The sequence below is a fragment of the Python bivittatus genome, unplaced genomic scaffold (assembly GCF_059951505.1).
Source record: "Python bivittatus isolate LINGU-HERP-01145 unplaced genomic scaffold, Pbiv_v1 ctg000610_np1212, whole genome shotgun sequence".
Classification (NCBI taxonomy): Eukaryota; Metazoa; Chordata; class Lepidosauria; order Squamata; family Pythonidae; genus Python; species Python bivittatus.
In genome coordinates this window covers 44,856,570-44,874,183 of record NW_028277088.1, presented here as the reverse complement: position 1 = coordinate 44,874,183, position 17,614 = coordinate 44,856,570, and the positions used below count along the sequence as shown (strand labels likewise).

Genomic DNA, 17,614 nt, shown 5'->3' with positions numbered 1-17,614 from the left:
AAAACTTTTAAATATTTTTCTGTTTTTATTTGGAAGCAAACATGTTTTTCCTTAACATTTCCTTAATTTACTAAATTCTCATCATCTTTTGAAAACATGCTTGTATCTTTTAAACAAAACGCAAACTCCATCAGTGAGCAAGAGTATTCATTACTGTACTGCTATTGGATACATTTATCAGATAGAAAGGAGTCACTGACACATTGTTAATAAGAGCTTCTGAAATTCAATAAACTTGGATTTGAGAAAAGGGATTAGAAAAAAAATACAAATCTTATTCCTCAGTGAAGGAAGATGAAATATCATAGGTAAAAATATTTATTTTGTCGTGTAGCTACTATAATAAATAAAGTTTGAAGTTCCTCTAGCTAATTAAGATTGGTACTAATGTAAAATTTAAGCAACAAGCAAAGGGGGAATTGTAGAAGGAAGGTGGTCTTGTAGTTAAATAGTAAAAGTACTCATTCTTCATGGAGGGTACTCATCGCCTTGGGGTGATATCTCCTCCTGGAGCCAAGAAGGTTTCATAAAAAGTTTTCCTCACATTTATCTCCTCTTTTAATTTATTTGCATTTACTTTGCTTTCGTCTTGTCACTGTTCCCTGTACCAACTTGTCTGTAAGAAGTCTCACCCTAGGGCCAAGGGGAGGAAGTTAGGAAGGCCTGCTAGCACTAGGAGATAGACAAGAGCTCTCTGTTTGGGCCATTATCTCTTTTGTTGCCAGATCAGATTTGTTGCATAGCTATTTTCCATCTTCAAGGCACTCACACAGAGTTTAGTTATGTAGGAGATAACTGAAGATGTATTGTGATTTATGAATATAGCATTTATTTTCTCATATATATTACTCGCTGCCCAGAGTCACATTGTTTGAGTTAGGTTGCCTTATAAATCCAATAAATGAATGTATGAATGAATGCATGCATGCTGATACAGTATAAGATTAGAGTCCACTGTATTAACATTCCAGTGATTCTGATATTAGATTGCTAGGTTCCTGCAGAATACATAGTTAGCTCTCTGTCTCATTTCCAGATTCATTTACAACATATATTCTTCCTGCTAGACCTATAGACTTCCTTCTTCTTCCTATTCTTCAGCTATTGGGGAAAGGAAAAAAGAATTTCTACCCATCACCTATACTATCTTGGAATATTATGTTGGCTATGTTTTCTCAGTTTTTAAGAAGTAATACTACAAGGCATTCACACTAGCAGGAGAAAGAAAATAAAACACTGCTATTGTATTGGGTATCTGTATTTATTCTCCTGTGTATTTTAGATTTAGAACTATAAAGAAAAGTCATAGGATACATGTTATTAAATTCTCCCATACCCTTAGTGATATTTTACAAAGATAAAGCTTATGTACCATGTATAATAGCAGTATAACGAACAGTATGTCAGTGTTGTTGAAGCAATTAAAAACTCATTATTAAAACAGCAGATATCTTGCCACTCTGTTATAGAATGCTGACCATGATCTTCTTTCCTTGAATGAAGTTATATAAGATAAAATCTCTCCTTAATGTTAAAAGCTCACCCTATTTATAGTTATTGATCTATTCATTTGTTTCCTAAATAGAGGATGTTTTCTGCCAATCCTATTCAGTTTATTAATATAATAGCTAGTGGAATATCTTTTTATAGAAATAAGATAGTGTTTACACTTCTCCTTGATTAATACTTTATCTGAAATGTGTCAGAGACAAACAACAAACAACACAATAGCTGTTTAAAAGCTATTCTCTGTTACTGTGCTTGTACAACTTTTAAGGTCCTCTCTTTTTTCTCAGCCGTAGTATTGGGTTTATTCACAGAAACCTTAGAGTTGAAAGGGATCCTACATGAAACTTATGACAACCTCTCAACCCATCAATATATTATCTAATTTATGTATTATATAGTTATTGGATAGTTTAAGATTATAATTGTATTATTCTTCAGTAATGTCTACATGAAATTAAATAGGATATGCTGATTTTTTAATTAGAAAGTTGATATTATCTCATTAAAAAAAAATAGTGAGACCTTATATTGTGGTATTAAAAAAAACCCTTTTCTCTCTTTTTTAAGCTTCCAAGTGAGGATAATGACATCTATGAGAATGCATCACAGTGCTTGTCATTGTTAGTTCAACTCTATGGTGGGGACACTATGGACAGCATGTCACCAGAAAATATGGATAGTTTTGCCGAAGTACTGCAGTGCAAAAAGGAAGTAAAAGATCAGAAGCTTTTGTTGAGAATCATTAAAAGATTGGTGAGTCAATTACTCCTTGGCTTTTTAAATTGTATATTTAGAATGCCAATTAACTAAGCTACATAAATGAAATAAGTATTTTTAAAATATGAAAGAGAAAAATTCTAGTACAATCTGATTTCATGTTGCAGCAGAAAATTCACCTAAAGAAATGCTAACAAGCAGAGAGGATCCAACAATCATTTTATTATTTCCAAAGCTATCAGATTTCTTGCATCCAGAAAAGCCAAGAGCAAGAGCCCCAAACGTGACTATATATTCATATTCCAAATCACCATATTCCCCCATTTTTATTAAAATGATATAACCTGAAAGCATAAGAAGTGTGTTAATACCAGGAAGATTGTCTCTGTCTTTGTTTTCTACCACAAGTCCAGACCAGTTGTGGCAAACAAGAGAGACTAACTTTGACACAAGATGGACAACAGGTGAAATGCAGGTAAAGAAGTAAAGCGATTATCAAAATAACAAAAAGGCACCTTTTAAACACACATACACATACACACACACACACAAGCCAGGACAGATCCGGCAAAAAGGATCAAATCCAATTTAAAAATCAACATCCACATCCTGAGCTAACTTGTGGAAAAGAGTAGCTTGTTGATGAATAATATGAATATCAGTTTCTACTCAGTTATGTTCATTGATCCATGAATTTACTGGTTTACAAACACCTCCTTTAGAGGCTAACAATAATCCAAAGTGGGGCAATTATCTAAATGTCTATGAGCAGAGTTAGGGTTAAAGCCATCCACTTCCTTTTGTGGGGCACAGACAGCATCAGCACATGCATTAAAGACTTTCTCCAATTCTGTTGAAACATTTGTAGTTGCATTTTCTAAGGAAATAATACCAATAAAGGGAACAAATGCCCTAATTCCAGTGTAAAATCAAGAATTATATTCCATAACAGAATTAGCTGTACTCTAAAGTGATGTCTATGGTAGGAAAAAATTATTTCTTAATGGATGGAAACATCAGGGAATTTCCAGGTAAAATTTTAAAGTTATATTGTCCATGTATAGAAAAGGTATAAAATAGTTATCAGTTGGGCTTCCAGCATGACTCATGGCTGACTGAAGATATCTCCGCGAACAAGCAGAGATGACAACCGCTGTAAAGAATGAAAGACCAGTGAGTAGACCGCTCCTTCGAATTTCTCTGGATAAGGAGAGATCAGGAGATTGCCCATGAGTACTCTGAATGGCAGCTGTTCACAAGGAGACCGTAAAACAGCAGTCTCTCATGGGTTTGAGTGCCAGGAGCTGAGGGGGAAAAGACATTTTGCCTCTCAGCAGTGGCAGAGACTTTCATAAGGACACTAAACCAGCCAAACTCACTTTCTAATCACTTTTTTGGAAATGTTCAATTTAACCACTTTATGGATATTAGAGACCCTCAAAATGGCAAGCTTAATCTGATACCTGGTGAGTTTACCTTCTTTGGGTTTAAGAAATTTTAAATAGAGTCTTAAGAATTTAAAATAATATACAAGTGGCAAAAAGCAAAAAAAAAAAAAAAAGATTTTGATTAAGAAAGCTTTAAATGGATTGGGAGACCAGAGAGATTTGGAATATTGGTTATTTTTGCTGTAAGATTTGAAAAACAAGTATATAATTAAATAGTATACTTGTGAGAAACTACTGAAATGGAACTAAATTCATATTAGGAATTGAGGCTTGATGAAGGTTGTATTGCAAATGGACATTAGAGGGAGAAGACCAGGCAGAAAAAAGTTAAAATGGCTAAGCCGGCTATAACTTTTTCTTATCTTAATTTAATGGGCTGAAATATTAATAACTAATATCTCAGAAAGGATACAGATCTCAATGGGTAAACTTTTAGAAGATGATGAGAAAAACTTCAAAAAACTTTAACATAGACATTATAGAGTTTGAAGGCATGGAAGATAACAAAATTGAGATTACCAAAATGGGAATACTAAAGACAAATCAAGAAATGGATCTGGACATGGAACAGCTGGGACAAGAAATCCTGGACAATGCCTCTTTATGGGCTTTACAAAGTCAGCAGGTGAAAGCTTTGAAGACTTCTTTTAAATATCAAAGAGTGATAAAAGATCAAACCCTGTGATGCCATAGGAATGATTTAAAGGTCAAGATTGTGCAGAGCAAAAAGAAGGAATATAAAGTTGCACTACTTGACCAGGGATAAACTATTTGCTTGATATTTCTGGTAACTCCTCATGGGCTTTTTGCTGAACTAGAATTGAAAAGATAATGATTTCTGGATTGGATAGAGATAAAAGTTTGACTGTGAGGGAAGAGGTTTTTTTATCTGTAACTTTAAAAGAAGGTGAAAGTTATTATATTAGCTAATGCTCAGTGTGATGAAAGTTGGAAGCCACTTTATTATTGTCTTTATTGCCCTTTTCTTTTCTTTTCTTTTCTTTTCTCTTTTTTTCTTTTTTCTGCACCTTCTGAACTTCTATTTTTCTTTTTTCTTCTAGTTTAGTTTGTATTAGCTTTTACTATGTTTATTAAAAACTTCAATAAAGTTATTAATTAAAAACTAAAATAATTAGCAGTTATAAGCACTGTATAGTTTCGAAGGGGGTCTAAATGCTTATAAGCACCACAAATTGGTAGTGGTACCAGAACGGGGAAGTTAGAAATCAATCGTTTTCTTGTTTCTTGTTTTTTTCTTTTTTTAATATGCAAAAACAACAATACAGTGGAGACCTCAATATTAAGATTAAGATTGAAACCGTTAGCATGTAATAAATAATTTAATGTATTTTGCAGTTTTTTTATTGATGCCACACTAGGCTTTAGATGTAAAATCTAAACAACCTTATGCTTATCAACGTTAATATTTTAGAAATCGTAAATATTGATATAAATCTTTTTTTCCTTTAATTTTAAAGGTTTAAGTTATCTAAAGCATCAGTGTGCTAATAATCTCCAGTCAATATTGTATAAATACTATTGTACAATACACTAAAAAATAAAATAAAATAATAAATTACATGCCAGACCAGCTATGCACACACACACAAAGAGATTCTACTAGCGGTTTTATAGTGATAGGCAAGTTCCATGTTTCTCTGCATGCAACAGTAGTTTCAGAAATTCCTATGAAACTGAATGTCAGTTAAAGGGAGGTAATTAAACAAGATTTGTCAGTCCAAGTATCAACCAAAAGGAAACAGCAATCATCTACTTTTAAAATAATATGGGACCTGGAATCCAAAGAAATCAAAGGTTTGAGTTAAAGAAGCTCCTGAGGTAGTCGTATTGCAAGAATGGAAGTAGAAAGTTGAGCTGAAACTGAAATTGAGTCAGTTGCAACTTGTAATTTAGCAGGATCACGTAAAACTTCTTCTGATTCAGGATATTGGCCCTTCCAGCATCCATATTCTCCTCATTTGTGACAAGTGGTGCCAAGTTTATATTGTGGCCACCATTGCTTGCTTCTGTTTTTCCAACATAACTTTTCTTGTGCCTGGGCATCATTTTTAACAAAACAGCACACTACCATGATTTTACGAATCATTTTTCCTTCCTATCCTTGCATTTGTCCAAACTTATTCACAAGCTACGCATCTCAGATTCCTGTTTCTTTCTAACAGCTATAGCATCCCATTTCTGAAATTACTGCATATAAAGATGATTTACATCTAAATAAAATGTCTTAATCTAGTATCCTTGGAGAAGAAACTGAAAGCTCACTGAGTTACTATCCAGGAGATCCTGAAACATATTGCTACATATGATACATTTAATACATGAATTAATAGTATTATATTATGCTACATATAATACATTGCAGCTAAAGATAAATAAATGCTTCTTTATATTACTGATTTCTGAAGAAACAGAATCGTATTTGGAGCCAAGCAAGACTCCATGTTCTTGTTCCCAATTCAGTATGAATTAAAGTTTATTACAGTCAAAGAACCCAAGAACAAACATAATAACAGAAAGACCACAGCATACATTTGGACTTTTCATGGGATGCTAGTCATTCTGCAAATTACTTTTTGCACAGATGCATACTGTCACTGTCATTTAGTAATTACATTTGAACCACTGTTTATGTTAATGCCTGAATCAATGGCTGCCCATACTTTTAATTATTTTAAATAATACGTCATCTATATAGAAACGTTATCACTGTTCATAAATTAAATTTTATATGACTTTTACATTCCTTAAAATTATTAACATGTTAATGGAGGGGGAAATTGCTAATTAGCTATATATATTTAGCTAACAAACAAAAATACCCAAGTTAAATGCTTTAGAACAAGACATATCAGTCCTACCTACAAACATGAGACAGTACTTTGTAAAAGCAAGTAGATGAGCATTAGCTTTTGTGTATACCAAATACCAAATATAAAATTGCTTCATTTTCTACCCTTTTAGAATTCTGTTACTGATAGTTTTCATTAGTTTTCATTCTTTCATTAACGAAAGAAAAGCTCTTACACTGCAGGTGTTATAACATGTGTTATTGGTTAACGAATACTGTTCCTGCTCTTCAGTTTGTCAGTGGAAACTTACTGAAATATAATATTCTTCTCACAGTCCCCCTTTATATCTAGCAAATCAATTTATTGGAAGTAAATTAAATCAGAATGCATGGCAAATCACACATACTTACTATAAATCTTATATTTCACATATTGATGTCTCTTGGGTCAATGTTATGGTTGGAGTTTTGGATAATTAGCTCTTTCCTCTATAGCAACCAAAGAAGAGTATTTTGTTGCTGTATGCAGGATAATTTGTCAACTTGGTTGTATGAACAGTTTCTGCAAGACTTCTGGGAACTGCAGGTAGATGTATGAATGGAAGAGATATAAAACCCCCCCAAAAAGTATTTTTACAGATGTTTGCACTTTAGACTTGCACAAGTTTAAAGTAGATACAATTCTCATTGCAGCCTTTCCATCGAGTATGGTATAAGAGTTAGTAGAATTTGGCCATATAAAATCTAGAAGAATGAGCATTTAATCAGTTGAAGACAGGTTTTGTAGTGCTTGAAAGTTTAGCAAATTATTATTATGGTATGAGCTCTAATAGGTATTTTTGTAGATGCAGCTGACAAAGTAAATTATGGGGTATGAAAATTAAGAAGTTTGCTTTTAAAGTGCTATAGGAGTCCTGTCATGTATGACCGATATTTCCATCATGCAGGGTCACAGACTTGCTTTCAAGATTTCTGAATGAAACCCAGTGTGGTATAGTAGTTAAGGAATTTAACTAAGACTGGGAAATGCAGATTCAGGTCTGCCCTCAGCTGTGGAAACTCACTGAGTGATTTGTGACCAGTGTTTTCTCTCAGGTCAACCTACCTCACATGGTTATTGTTGTGGAGATAAAATGAAGAGGGATTCCGATTTAAGTCTGTTTAAAGTATTGGAGAAATGGTGTGATATAAATCTAAAATAAATATATTCACCAAGTTATCGATTCTGACTATTTACTTGCTTGGGATTTTGCAACTTATTTCCCTCATTTTTAAAAACATTTTAGATTATAAAATAGGCAAACATTGCTCTTACAGTTCCATATCCATATGTTTATGTTGCCCTATCCCCTTGTTTGTTCATATTTGGAGGGTTATTGATTATTGTGTGGGGACTATTTATTTTAAGATAATTTGGCATTGATTTTGATTGTTAGCTGCCAGAATCTTCAGGAATGTGCAGCATACAACAAAGGAAAGACTGTCATAGTTGAGCAAACGCAAGTATGGGCTAGTAAAGTAGCCTAACTTCTGAATGTGTACCTTTGTATTTTCCTTTTCAATTCTACCTTTCAGTGAGTTAGCACTCCTACAGTGAGTGTTTTACATTTCTGTAAGGCCTAATATACTTATTTTGCCCCTCTCTGCCCATGTTCCCAAAACACACCAAAAATAAGTGTCTGAAATACTGTTTGAACTCATTCTGATTGCCCACCCCTGTTTAACAGAATCAGTACAAAGAAGACTGCAACCATCACACAAAATAACAAACTGTAGACTAGTTAATACATTTGTGTCTATAATTGGAGGGAAACTATTTTTGTCCTATTTCTGCCTTATTTGCTTTTACTTCTTCTGCCCACGTTTTTATTTTTATTCTTTCCTCATTCTTTGTTTGGGAATAAGTCTTTTATCATACAGTTATTCTGCTCATTCACAAAGGTTGTGAAGCGTATAGTTGATGATGTCTTCCTTTTCTAACCCTCCTGTGTTTTCTTATCAATTCTTACATCTTTTTTCTTTACTAGAGGAAATCCATTAAGAAAGGAAATATGGAATAATTGCACTATGTCTTTTGATCCATAGCACTAGGAGCCATCAGTCTGGCAATACCCCTCGAGGCATCTGACAACATCTCACACTTTAACTAGAACAAAATGAAGCTGACAATCTGATAAGAAGTGAAGTAATAATCCATGTTTGAATGTGAATATGTCCTGTGTTACATGCCATTTTGACCAGTATTTGGTTACTTGCTTCCCTTCCTAAAATATTATTTTAGGAATAATATTATTAACATTCATAAAGTTTTCTACTTATAATACAAGCATGGGTGAGACAAAATAATTTTTGAAGTAAAAGTTTAGTCCTTTGTTCTGTCAGTTCTACATAAGTGAATAGCCTAACATCTCTTAGAGAATTTGAGAATTGTCAGCAGCTAGCTTGGCTGTAAATGTTATTATATGTCTGTTGCTACTGTTGGTCACAAAATCTATTATTTTCGTTATTTTTTATTATTAAATTATCCTTAGGTCTAGAAGCTCAAAAATGATCAAATTGCTATCACCTCATTGGCTGTTTTTATCTGTCTAGCTTGGCAGTTGAAAGGAGTTCTTGGTCTGCCAGTGAAATTAGCATATGTCAAGAACAGGGTTATTGTTTTCTAGAAGAGGATTGCCCATTTCACAGCTTCAAGTATAAAACCTACCTGTGAACAATCTGTGGGAAATTCTCCTGATCCTAGACAGATGTACAGTTCTTATTGAATGATGGACTATAAATCTCTCTGGAGTTCCATCCTACTTATCTGGGAAGGAAGCTGGAAATCAAAACAACATAACCTCCGGAAGCCATGCAGCAGCTAGGGGTTGCTGGGTTTAGCCAATCTCTTGTGCTGTTTGGTTTATTGCCTGGTTCAAATGTTTAATCTGGGCATCTAGATGTTGGTCCACAGAGATTTTTATACTGGAGCAAGGTATTTGTAACTTGTTCAGTGGTCAACAGCATAGTGAATGGTTGGGCTATGATCTAAGTCCAGAAATGTAAAGTAAAGTTTATTCCTCATGTAGTGGGAGTAAGGAGTCGCTGAAATTAACAGTCACGATTCCTTTAGCTGGCAAGGCAAAAACTTCAAGAATAGATTTCCATGGACACAAATGCTCAATTAAATGGTTTATTGCTGAAATGTATAGGACTGTAACCTTAATAAGGCTAAAAATAAGAAAATCACAAATCTTAAAAGGTGGCTTATATAATTCATTATTTTCATGTTACTTTTCTGTCATTCATTCTTCTCAAATCATATGGCACTGGGAATAACCAGCATTAGGATTTGTGAAAAGATAGAAATTACTGATAATGCCTTATTTATTGATGGATTTACTGAATTTATGCTGACAGCTTGAGGGAAATCAACTAAAACAACATTAATATTTGTTGTTCAGCTGCCATTTTGTTAGCACCAAATTGCTTCCCTGTTTTACATTATATAAAGTGTAATAATAGTAGCAGTGAATGTCACTAGTAGTACGCTCATTTGAATGCAAGATATAATATGCAACGGAATGCTTGCTTGTAAATTAATGAACTGAGTTATAAAAAGTAAATATACAAGCTGCCATAATACTTCACAAATTGACTATAGTGGGTAATGATATAATTCCATTTACCTGATAAACTTATGAGATTGATATGGCCTAATTGGTTTCTTCTAATAGAGGACAATTTTTTGTAAAGGCATGAGCAAACATGTATATATCAGAGCAGAAACCCTTTTTAACCCTATGTGCTGCACCAAATTATAGCTGCATGATAAATACATTTACCATTGCTGCTACTACTATTCATTCATTCATTCATTCATTCATTCATTCATTCATTCATTCATTCATTCATTCGGGTGCCCATCTCACATGACACTGGGCAGCTCATACAGTTAAAAACTAAAACAAAAAACAATTGCCAAACAATTACAACAAAAATACTACTACTACTTTTATATCGCCACCCTAGCCTGAGCTAGAGAAGCTGTGAAAGTCTTGACAGTCTAGAGAGTGGAAGAACATGGAGGGGATGAAACAAACCAAGACTAAACCTTAGCAAAATGAAATTGTTCTTTGTCCAGAAACCCTCTGGTTTTCTTTTGGGTTCCATTCTAAGTCTAAAGAGCAGGTCTATGACTTCTGAGTTTTTGACTAATAACTGCCGCAGAATATGCCAGTGAATAATAAGGCCAGAGTAGACTTCTCCCACTTCAGCTGATGTGCCAGTTGCAGCCTTATCTGGAGTATGGGACACTGGCAACAGTGACTAATACCCTTATCTCAACCAGAATGGACTATTGCAATATAGTTTATCTGGACAAAAGTAATGTAATTTACATTACTGGATTACACTTAGACCATAGAAGGATAACAGCAATGCATGAAACTCTAATATCACTTATGATGTTGTAGGACAGATGTGTTCTTCCCAACTCAGCAATGGGAAACAAATGGAACTTTGGTTACTTAAAGTAAGTTCAGACATTTGGAGTTTATTGTGGAGACATAATGTGAGTCTATACATTTTTGTACAAAAAAGCACTATGAACCAAGTCTTTGCTGAAGTGCAATACCTACTTCAGTACAGTATAGCTTTGTAGGAATTATTCTAAATTAATACAACTCCACAAATATAAAAATATATTGTCCAGAAATAAAAATAGGTATGTGGTAGATCTGAGTTAATTGTTTATATACTTGTGAAGAGATATTTGTAGTCAGATTTTAAGCTGACAGGATGTACCTCCAGATGAATACTCTTCAATCTTTTTCTAAGTGAGTGGAGAATAAATTGAGGGGGGAAAAGTTGGGAACACTTAAATCTTCCTCCAATAACTAAGCTTTCTCCCATCTACCAGATTTACTAGATATCCCTGAACCAAAAGATTTTGGGAAAGATATACTTATTTTATTTTATTTTATTTTTTTATTTTATTTTGCTTGTTTGCTTGCTTGCTTTGGTTGTCCTGGGCTTTGGCTTTCATATATTTGATTTTCAAGGGCCCTTCCAACTTTCATAATGGGAGTTCTTTCGTTCTTGGAAAAGCAGAAAAAAGAAGAGGACAGTCTTGAAGATGTACATTCCGAAGAAGAGCCTCTGGACTTTTTGTACTCTTTCTTATTCATAGTTTATTTTTTATATATATAATATTTATTGAAGAATTTTTTCACAAAGTTAAAAGCTACAAAAAAAGGAAAAAAATATAAAAAGAAAAATAGGAAAGATAGAAGAAAAAGTGAGCAACAGTATAGATCAAGAAAAGAGAAAGAAAAAAAGAAAAAATTTAAAGAAGTGATTTCCAATCTTCTTTGCAGCAGTTACAAACATAGTTAATACAGTTTCCACCCTCCCAAATTATATAATATAGTTCCCTTCTTGTCATATACAGCCCAGTTTAATCAGTAAATCCAGAGATCACCAGTTCATTTTTATCCATTTTCAGCAAAAAGTCCATAAAGGGTTTCCAGTCTTTTATAAAAGTAATTATTGCTCCTTCCCTAATCAAACGAGTCAATTTAGCCATTTCTGCAAGTTCTGCCATCTTCGCAATCCACTCCTCCAATGTGGGTATTTCTATATTTTTTCATTCTGAAGAACAGCCTCTGGACATTTTGTACTCTTTCTTATTCATATAATTTGGGTCTCTCCCTGCAGTTATAGCTTCCTCTTCTCTTTTCAGTTTCTGGGCAGGGAAGAGGTTCTTGAACCTTGGAATAAGATCTTCATAGAGATTATGACTTGAATCTACTCCTCAGATTGAGCCACTTATTGTGGAGGCTAAAGTCAGAGTAAAGTGGTTGATCATTACTCATCCTCACATCACTATAATTTAAGTCTCTCACATCCCCATTAGGCTTCCTCCTCCATGCTGCTTACTAACCCCATGATGCTAGACAACCTGTCTCTTCCCTCCCTATATGAAAGGAGAAGGAATGAAACAATGCATAGATATTTTTGTTTGCAGTCTGGTTGACTAATCTGAGTTGATGACATCTAAGCATTGAGATGGCTGTTTGGGGGATTGCTCCTGCTATAGGACTGAGGTTCTTGCTATCTGTAGAAAAGGCCATTTAAACCCTTCATATCACTTGGACAGCACCACAAAACAAAACAAAAAGTTAGTCTTTTAGTGCAGCCTTCCTATATCTCCTGACCAATTTCATAATGGAGATACTGAAAGTTGGAAGAGATAAGGAGTCAGAAGGTAAAAACAAGATGCCTGATTGAATAAAATACACATTTTTAAAAAATATCTAAACAGGCTGTTTTCTTAGAAACAACTGTCAGACTCAACCATTCTACTAACTAGGAAAGTTGTTCTTCCCTGGAGAGGCATTTGCAGCTTGGACCTTACTTATTTGAACTAGTAACATTGCCCCCCCACCCCCAGCAGCCTTTTAAAGGCCAGGCATGGCCCACAACCTGAAAAAAATAGTTACAATATGCAGGATATGAATTATTATGAATAATAACATGTCTTCAACTGTATGGAGGATGGAGCGAAGTGACATGAATTGGTTAATAACAGAAAAAATACATATTTTGCTCTTCATTGAAATGCCTACTACATTGTCTAAGTTTATTCTCTTCAAAATAGTACATGGCAAAATCCTGTCAAATTCACTATCATTGGCTTCTTTGAGACTAGAATATACAGTTGTATAATGTAGCTAACATTAAACATTGTGTCCACTTTACCTCCATTGGTAGAATTGCAATCAGATAACATCATTGGTGGTAAAATGCTTACTTAATACATCTATACAACAAAGGCTGTGAACAATGAAATAGGGGCACATAGATGACTCCTGGATTATAATGTAAGTTTCTCACATATTCAAGAATGCATCTTCTATTCAAAAAGAAAAATATAAAAATATATATACAATTTTAACAGTAATGCAGAATATCAACACTGAGTTGGATTCTAACTGTTCTCAGTTCAGAACTGCATGGAAAGTGGACTTGGCAAAGAAAAAACTGGAGAAAATTGAAGCCCCACTCTCCTGATCTAGCAGGAAGCCAGATGAAATGCAAGTCTAGATCCAAACCACAGTTTTATGTTTAAAAGATTTTAAGAAAGATATATCATCTCCCATCATTAAACACATTTACCCTTTAACTGATCTGTGATCCTTTTTCCTGTATTTCAGGCACTTGAAAATACTTCTGTCAGGTTAGAAATAATCTTGCACATTAAAGAGAAGTTTTGTAGAAACTAAGTATTAATATCAGTCAAGTTTGGCTAGGAGTTCTATTTTTTAAGACATTAGCTTCATACTTAAAATTTGTATTACTTTCTGGCAAACTATCAGACATGAGAAAACAAAATCTAAAATTACTAGTTCAAAAAAACCCTTTATGATCAAAGCTTAAAGCTTATCTGAGTTTATTGAAAAATTGAGTAGCAGCAGGAAAAGTTTTATCATGTCAGAGATATAGCTAAAGTCAGGTATTTAAAGGATGGCTGATATATCAGATTCTTAAAACCCATACTTTAGGTGCATCAAGTTATTAATGAAATACAAACTATCACCTCCATATGATTGATTCAGAGCCAGTTCTGAATGACAGTTATCTCTGGTACACTGGATAATGTAGTTTGGGCCCTGTGAATAATCTATAACTACTGCTATTTTCTGAGTCTCAAGAGATGTGATAAAAGCCTAGAATCAACATGATCTAAGAGATCACTGATGGAATGCTTTTATTTGCACATTGTATTCACGTCACAAGGCTATTTACTGTGTAAAATATCCTTGGAAGTTTCTGAAGGGCATGCAGTTATAAAGCTTTAAATACATAAATAAAATTTCAAAATAACTAAAATCACAAGCTGTAGGACAACTCACCAGGATATATTTATGTGCATCTACACAAAACACAAACAGAGAGTTTTTATTTATAATTTGTTTACATGCTGAACATAAAAGAAATTACCATGAATATTGATATAGAATTTCATAATTCAGCAGGTGCAAAATATAAACTCAAATCATGGCACAAATCTTCATATAAGACTTTTTTGAACAAGACTTGAAGGTTGTATCCAAATGTCTGTGTGATTCTTTAATGATAATGAGGCATATTCAGAGATGTTACATATTATAAATGAATCAGGGTTTACTACTAAAAACTATATTCCTTGGGAATCTTCAAATAAACCTAGATCTGTGATGAGTGTACTGCCTGTACATATATGTGTTTTTAAACACCTTTTTGTTTCATTCATTCATTTGTTAATAAATCAAGTACTTATGTTGATTTGTTCTTTTAAAAAGGGTAGTTATACTGATCCATAGAGACCCTCCAGGGAATGTAAATACCCTTACCCTTAAAAGAATTTTCATTATATATGAAAGGTTTGCATCTGTGTTAATGTTGAAATATATGTCCAACAATTTTAGTATCATTTTCAAACTTTTACAACTGATATAGTCTACTTAGGCCAAAGTCAAACAGGGTTTCCTGCTATATTTTCTTTATCGCTTCTGCCTGAAAAATAATCAGTTGACAGAAAGGGATCTTGCTACTTAGTATTAACTGGTCACATCAGTTTTAGTGGTCTGTTCAAAATACAGCCATGGTTTGATTTAACCCCCTATGTCCTAATATGTATTCATGTACGGCAGCCCAAGAGATAATGAATGTAACCTTCAAAGTCAAATATCACCAGTTGTAAGACAGCAGTGACCAGGACTGAGACTATGTAGAGAGCACAGGCCATCATTTCGTAGTGTGAAACACGATTTGGTTACTGGAGATAAACAAGAATAGGTCAACCAAATATTATTAGTCTAATGCTGGAGTTTCAAGATTCAGGTTGAGAAACTGCAAGAAAAATCCACAGCAAATGAAGTACAAAAATAACTCAGCCTTCAAGCCATGACAGGAAAATGTCCATGTCCTCAGCAATTTCAGCTTTTCTGCTGAAGAGAAGTGACAGCACTATAACTGTTAAAATAAAAATATAACTCTCCTCCAGAAATCTAAAAAGAATAGCATGACCTCCATTCAGTGTATGTGTTTGCTACTGACAGCAGGGACAATTTTAGCTTTGGGACTGAATTTTTATTCCACATTTTTCACCTGCTGTTAATGTTCATCTAACCTCTTCCATTTTTGCTCCCTTTAGGATGACCGGGGCATAGTGTTAAAATATTTCCACCCTGAGGCTATATAATCATGCCTGATTTATATTTGCATCTATGAAAACCCATCTGCATATGTGTCTCTCTCTCTCTCTGTGTAGTCATATTAATAGAATCTACTTTCTCACAGCATATAGTAGTAAATTTGTCAGCTTTCCCCATAGCACAGTAGTGAATGTTTCATACTACACTGTAAAACTGCACAAATATTTATTCATTATATGTATGATTTGGGGGCCTATTCATCCAGAACTTCTCTTGCTAAATATGGGAAATTGGCACAAATAACCATGTTGTTCCTTCCATTTTTATAATGTTTGGGCAGAAGTTTGGGGGGGGGGGTTACTCCCAGTTAATAAAAATGCCATAAAATATTATATATCTCTTTCTTAAACTTATGTAATATATTTTACTTTCCCCAAAAGACAGTGCAATATAATGGTTAAACACTGGACTAAAAAACAGAGAAAACCATGTTCAAACTGGGAAAATAGGTTTTGATCTGCTGAAGTTCTGCTGAACAATTTCAAGGTGTCATGGTTAAGCAGAAACAAGACCTGGAATGGCCTGATTGTTCCAGGACTTGGGAAAAACAAAATCTGAAAAGATCCTGGAAGATTTTACAGTCTGAATAGGACAAGTCTGGTGCACATTGTTTCTCTCCCTTATCCCCCAGTATGTCCCAGCACAACACAACACGATCCTGCCTGCCCTCATCTTCCTTTTTTTTTAAAAAAAAATTGAATTATTTTTAAACATACACAGAAAACAATGAATAAGAACATATTACAACATGATAATATACTCTTGTGCAACAGATAATCTAATTAATTAAGTTATATTACCAAGCCAAAAGGAAAATAAACAGAAGGACAAGCAAACAAAACCTTAATAATTACCATGTTAAATTGATATAAATCACCTAAATATGTTGCATTTAATAACTCTATATCAAATCATACATAAAGATTTGCTTAGGCTTGTAAAACATTATGAAATTATGCCAAACAGAAGCATCTTGTTTCATTTTTTTTTTATAGCTAAAGAAATAGCTTTTTATAAAAACTGACACATTTCTTGAATCCAAACTTTGATATTCAAAGTAATAGTACTTTTCCAGTTTCTCAGTATTAATCTCTTGGCTATTTCCCATGCCTAATATAACCAAAATTCCTCAAAAACTGTTAGTTCCATGGATTTGGAATATAATTCAAAATAGCATTCACATGTTTAACATGAAAACATTTACTCATAAATCTACTTATGTATGTTACAGTATTACTCCAAAAAGGAACCACTAATGGACAAGACAATCATATGAATTAATTGCCCTCAAATTTCTTAAAGTGCCCACAACAATAACAAATCTACAGAGTCCATCCTTTCTGATGGCTTCTTTGAGGCATCCAACAAACTTGGAATAAAATCTTTTTGATGAATTAATTTCAACCTGAAGTCTTTTTAAAGAGTCGCAACCATTGAAGTTCTATTTTCAGGTATTCCAACTCTTTACTCCCTAAGTCATGAATGTCAATAATTTCAACATTAAATATACTTTTAAATTTCTGATAGAGAAATGAGGTTGATTTAATTTCAGATCAGACTTAATCAAAAACGCTGGCAGGATTTTTTTAGGTAGCTAAGGTGTCTGGTCCATACTGAGCTATCAAAAATGCTTGAATTCATTATATTGCACTGTTATATATTAAACTGTCTCCTGAGAAATCTGTATGCGGGCCAAGAAGCAACAGTTAGAATCAGTCATGGAACAACCGATTGGTTCAAAATAGGGAAAGGAGTACGACAAGGCTGTATACTGTCACCCTGCTTGTTTAACCTATATGCAGAGTACATCATGAGAAATGCCAGGCTGGAAGAATCACAAGCCGGAATTAAGATTGCAGGGAGAAACATCAACAACCTCAGATATGCAGATG

General features: G+C 33.8%; 1 protein-coding gene and 1 long non-coding RNA gene across 6 annotated transcripts in view; one reads left to right on the top strand and one right to left on the bottom strand.

Annotated features, from left to right (window-relative positions):
• Positions 1–17,614, top strand: part of ULK4 (unc-51 like kinase 4) — a 183,322-nt gene that overhangs the window by 131,438 nt on the left and 34,270 nt on the right. For both annotated transcript variants that reach the window (XM_088150921.1, XM_088150922.1), the window contains one exon: positions 2,077–2,262. In XM_088150921.1, the coding sequence (XP_088007047.1) occupies positions 2,077–2,262 (186 nt within the window). The remainder of the gene's footprint in view (positions 1–2,076; positions 2,263–17,614) is intronic.
• LOC148214615 (uncharacterized) overlaps positions 1–17,614 on the bottom strand; it is a 137,894-nt gene that overhangs the window by 105,229 nt on the left and 15,051 nt on the right. The window lies entirely within an intron of this gene.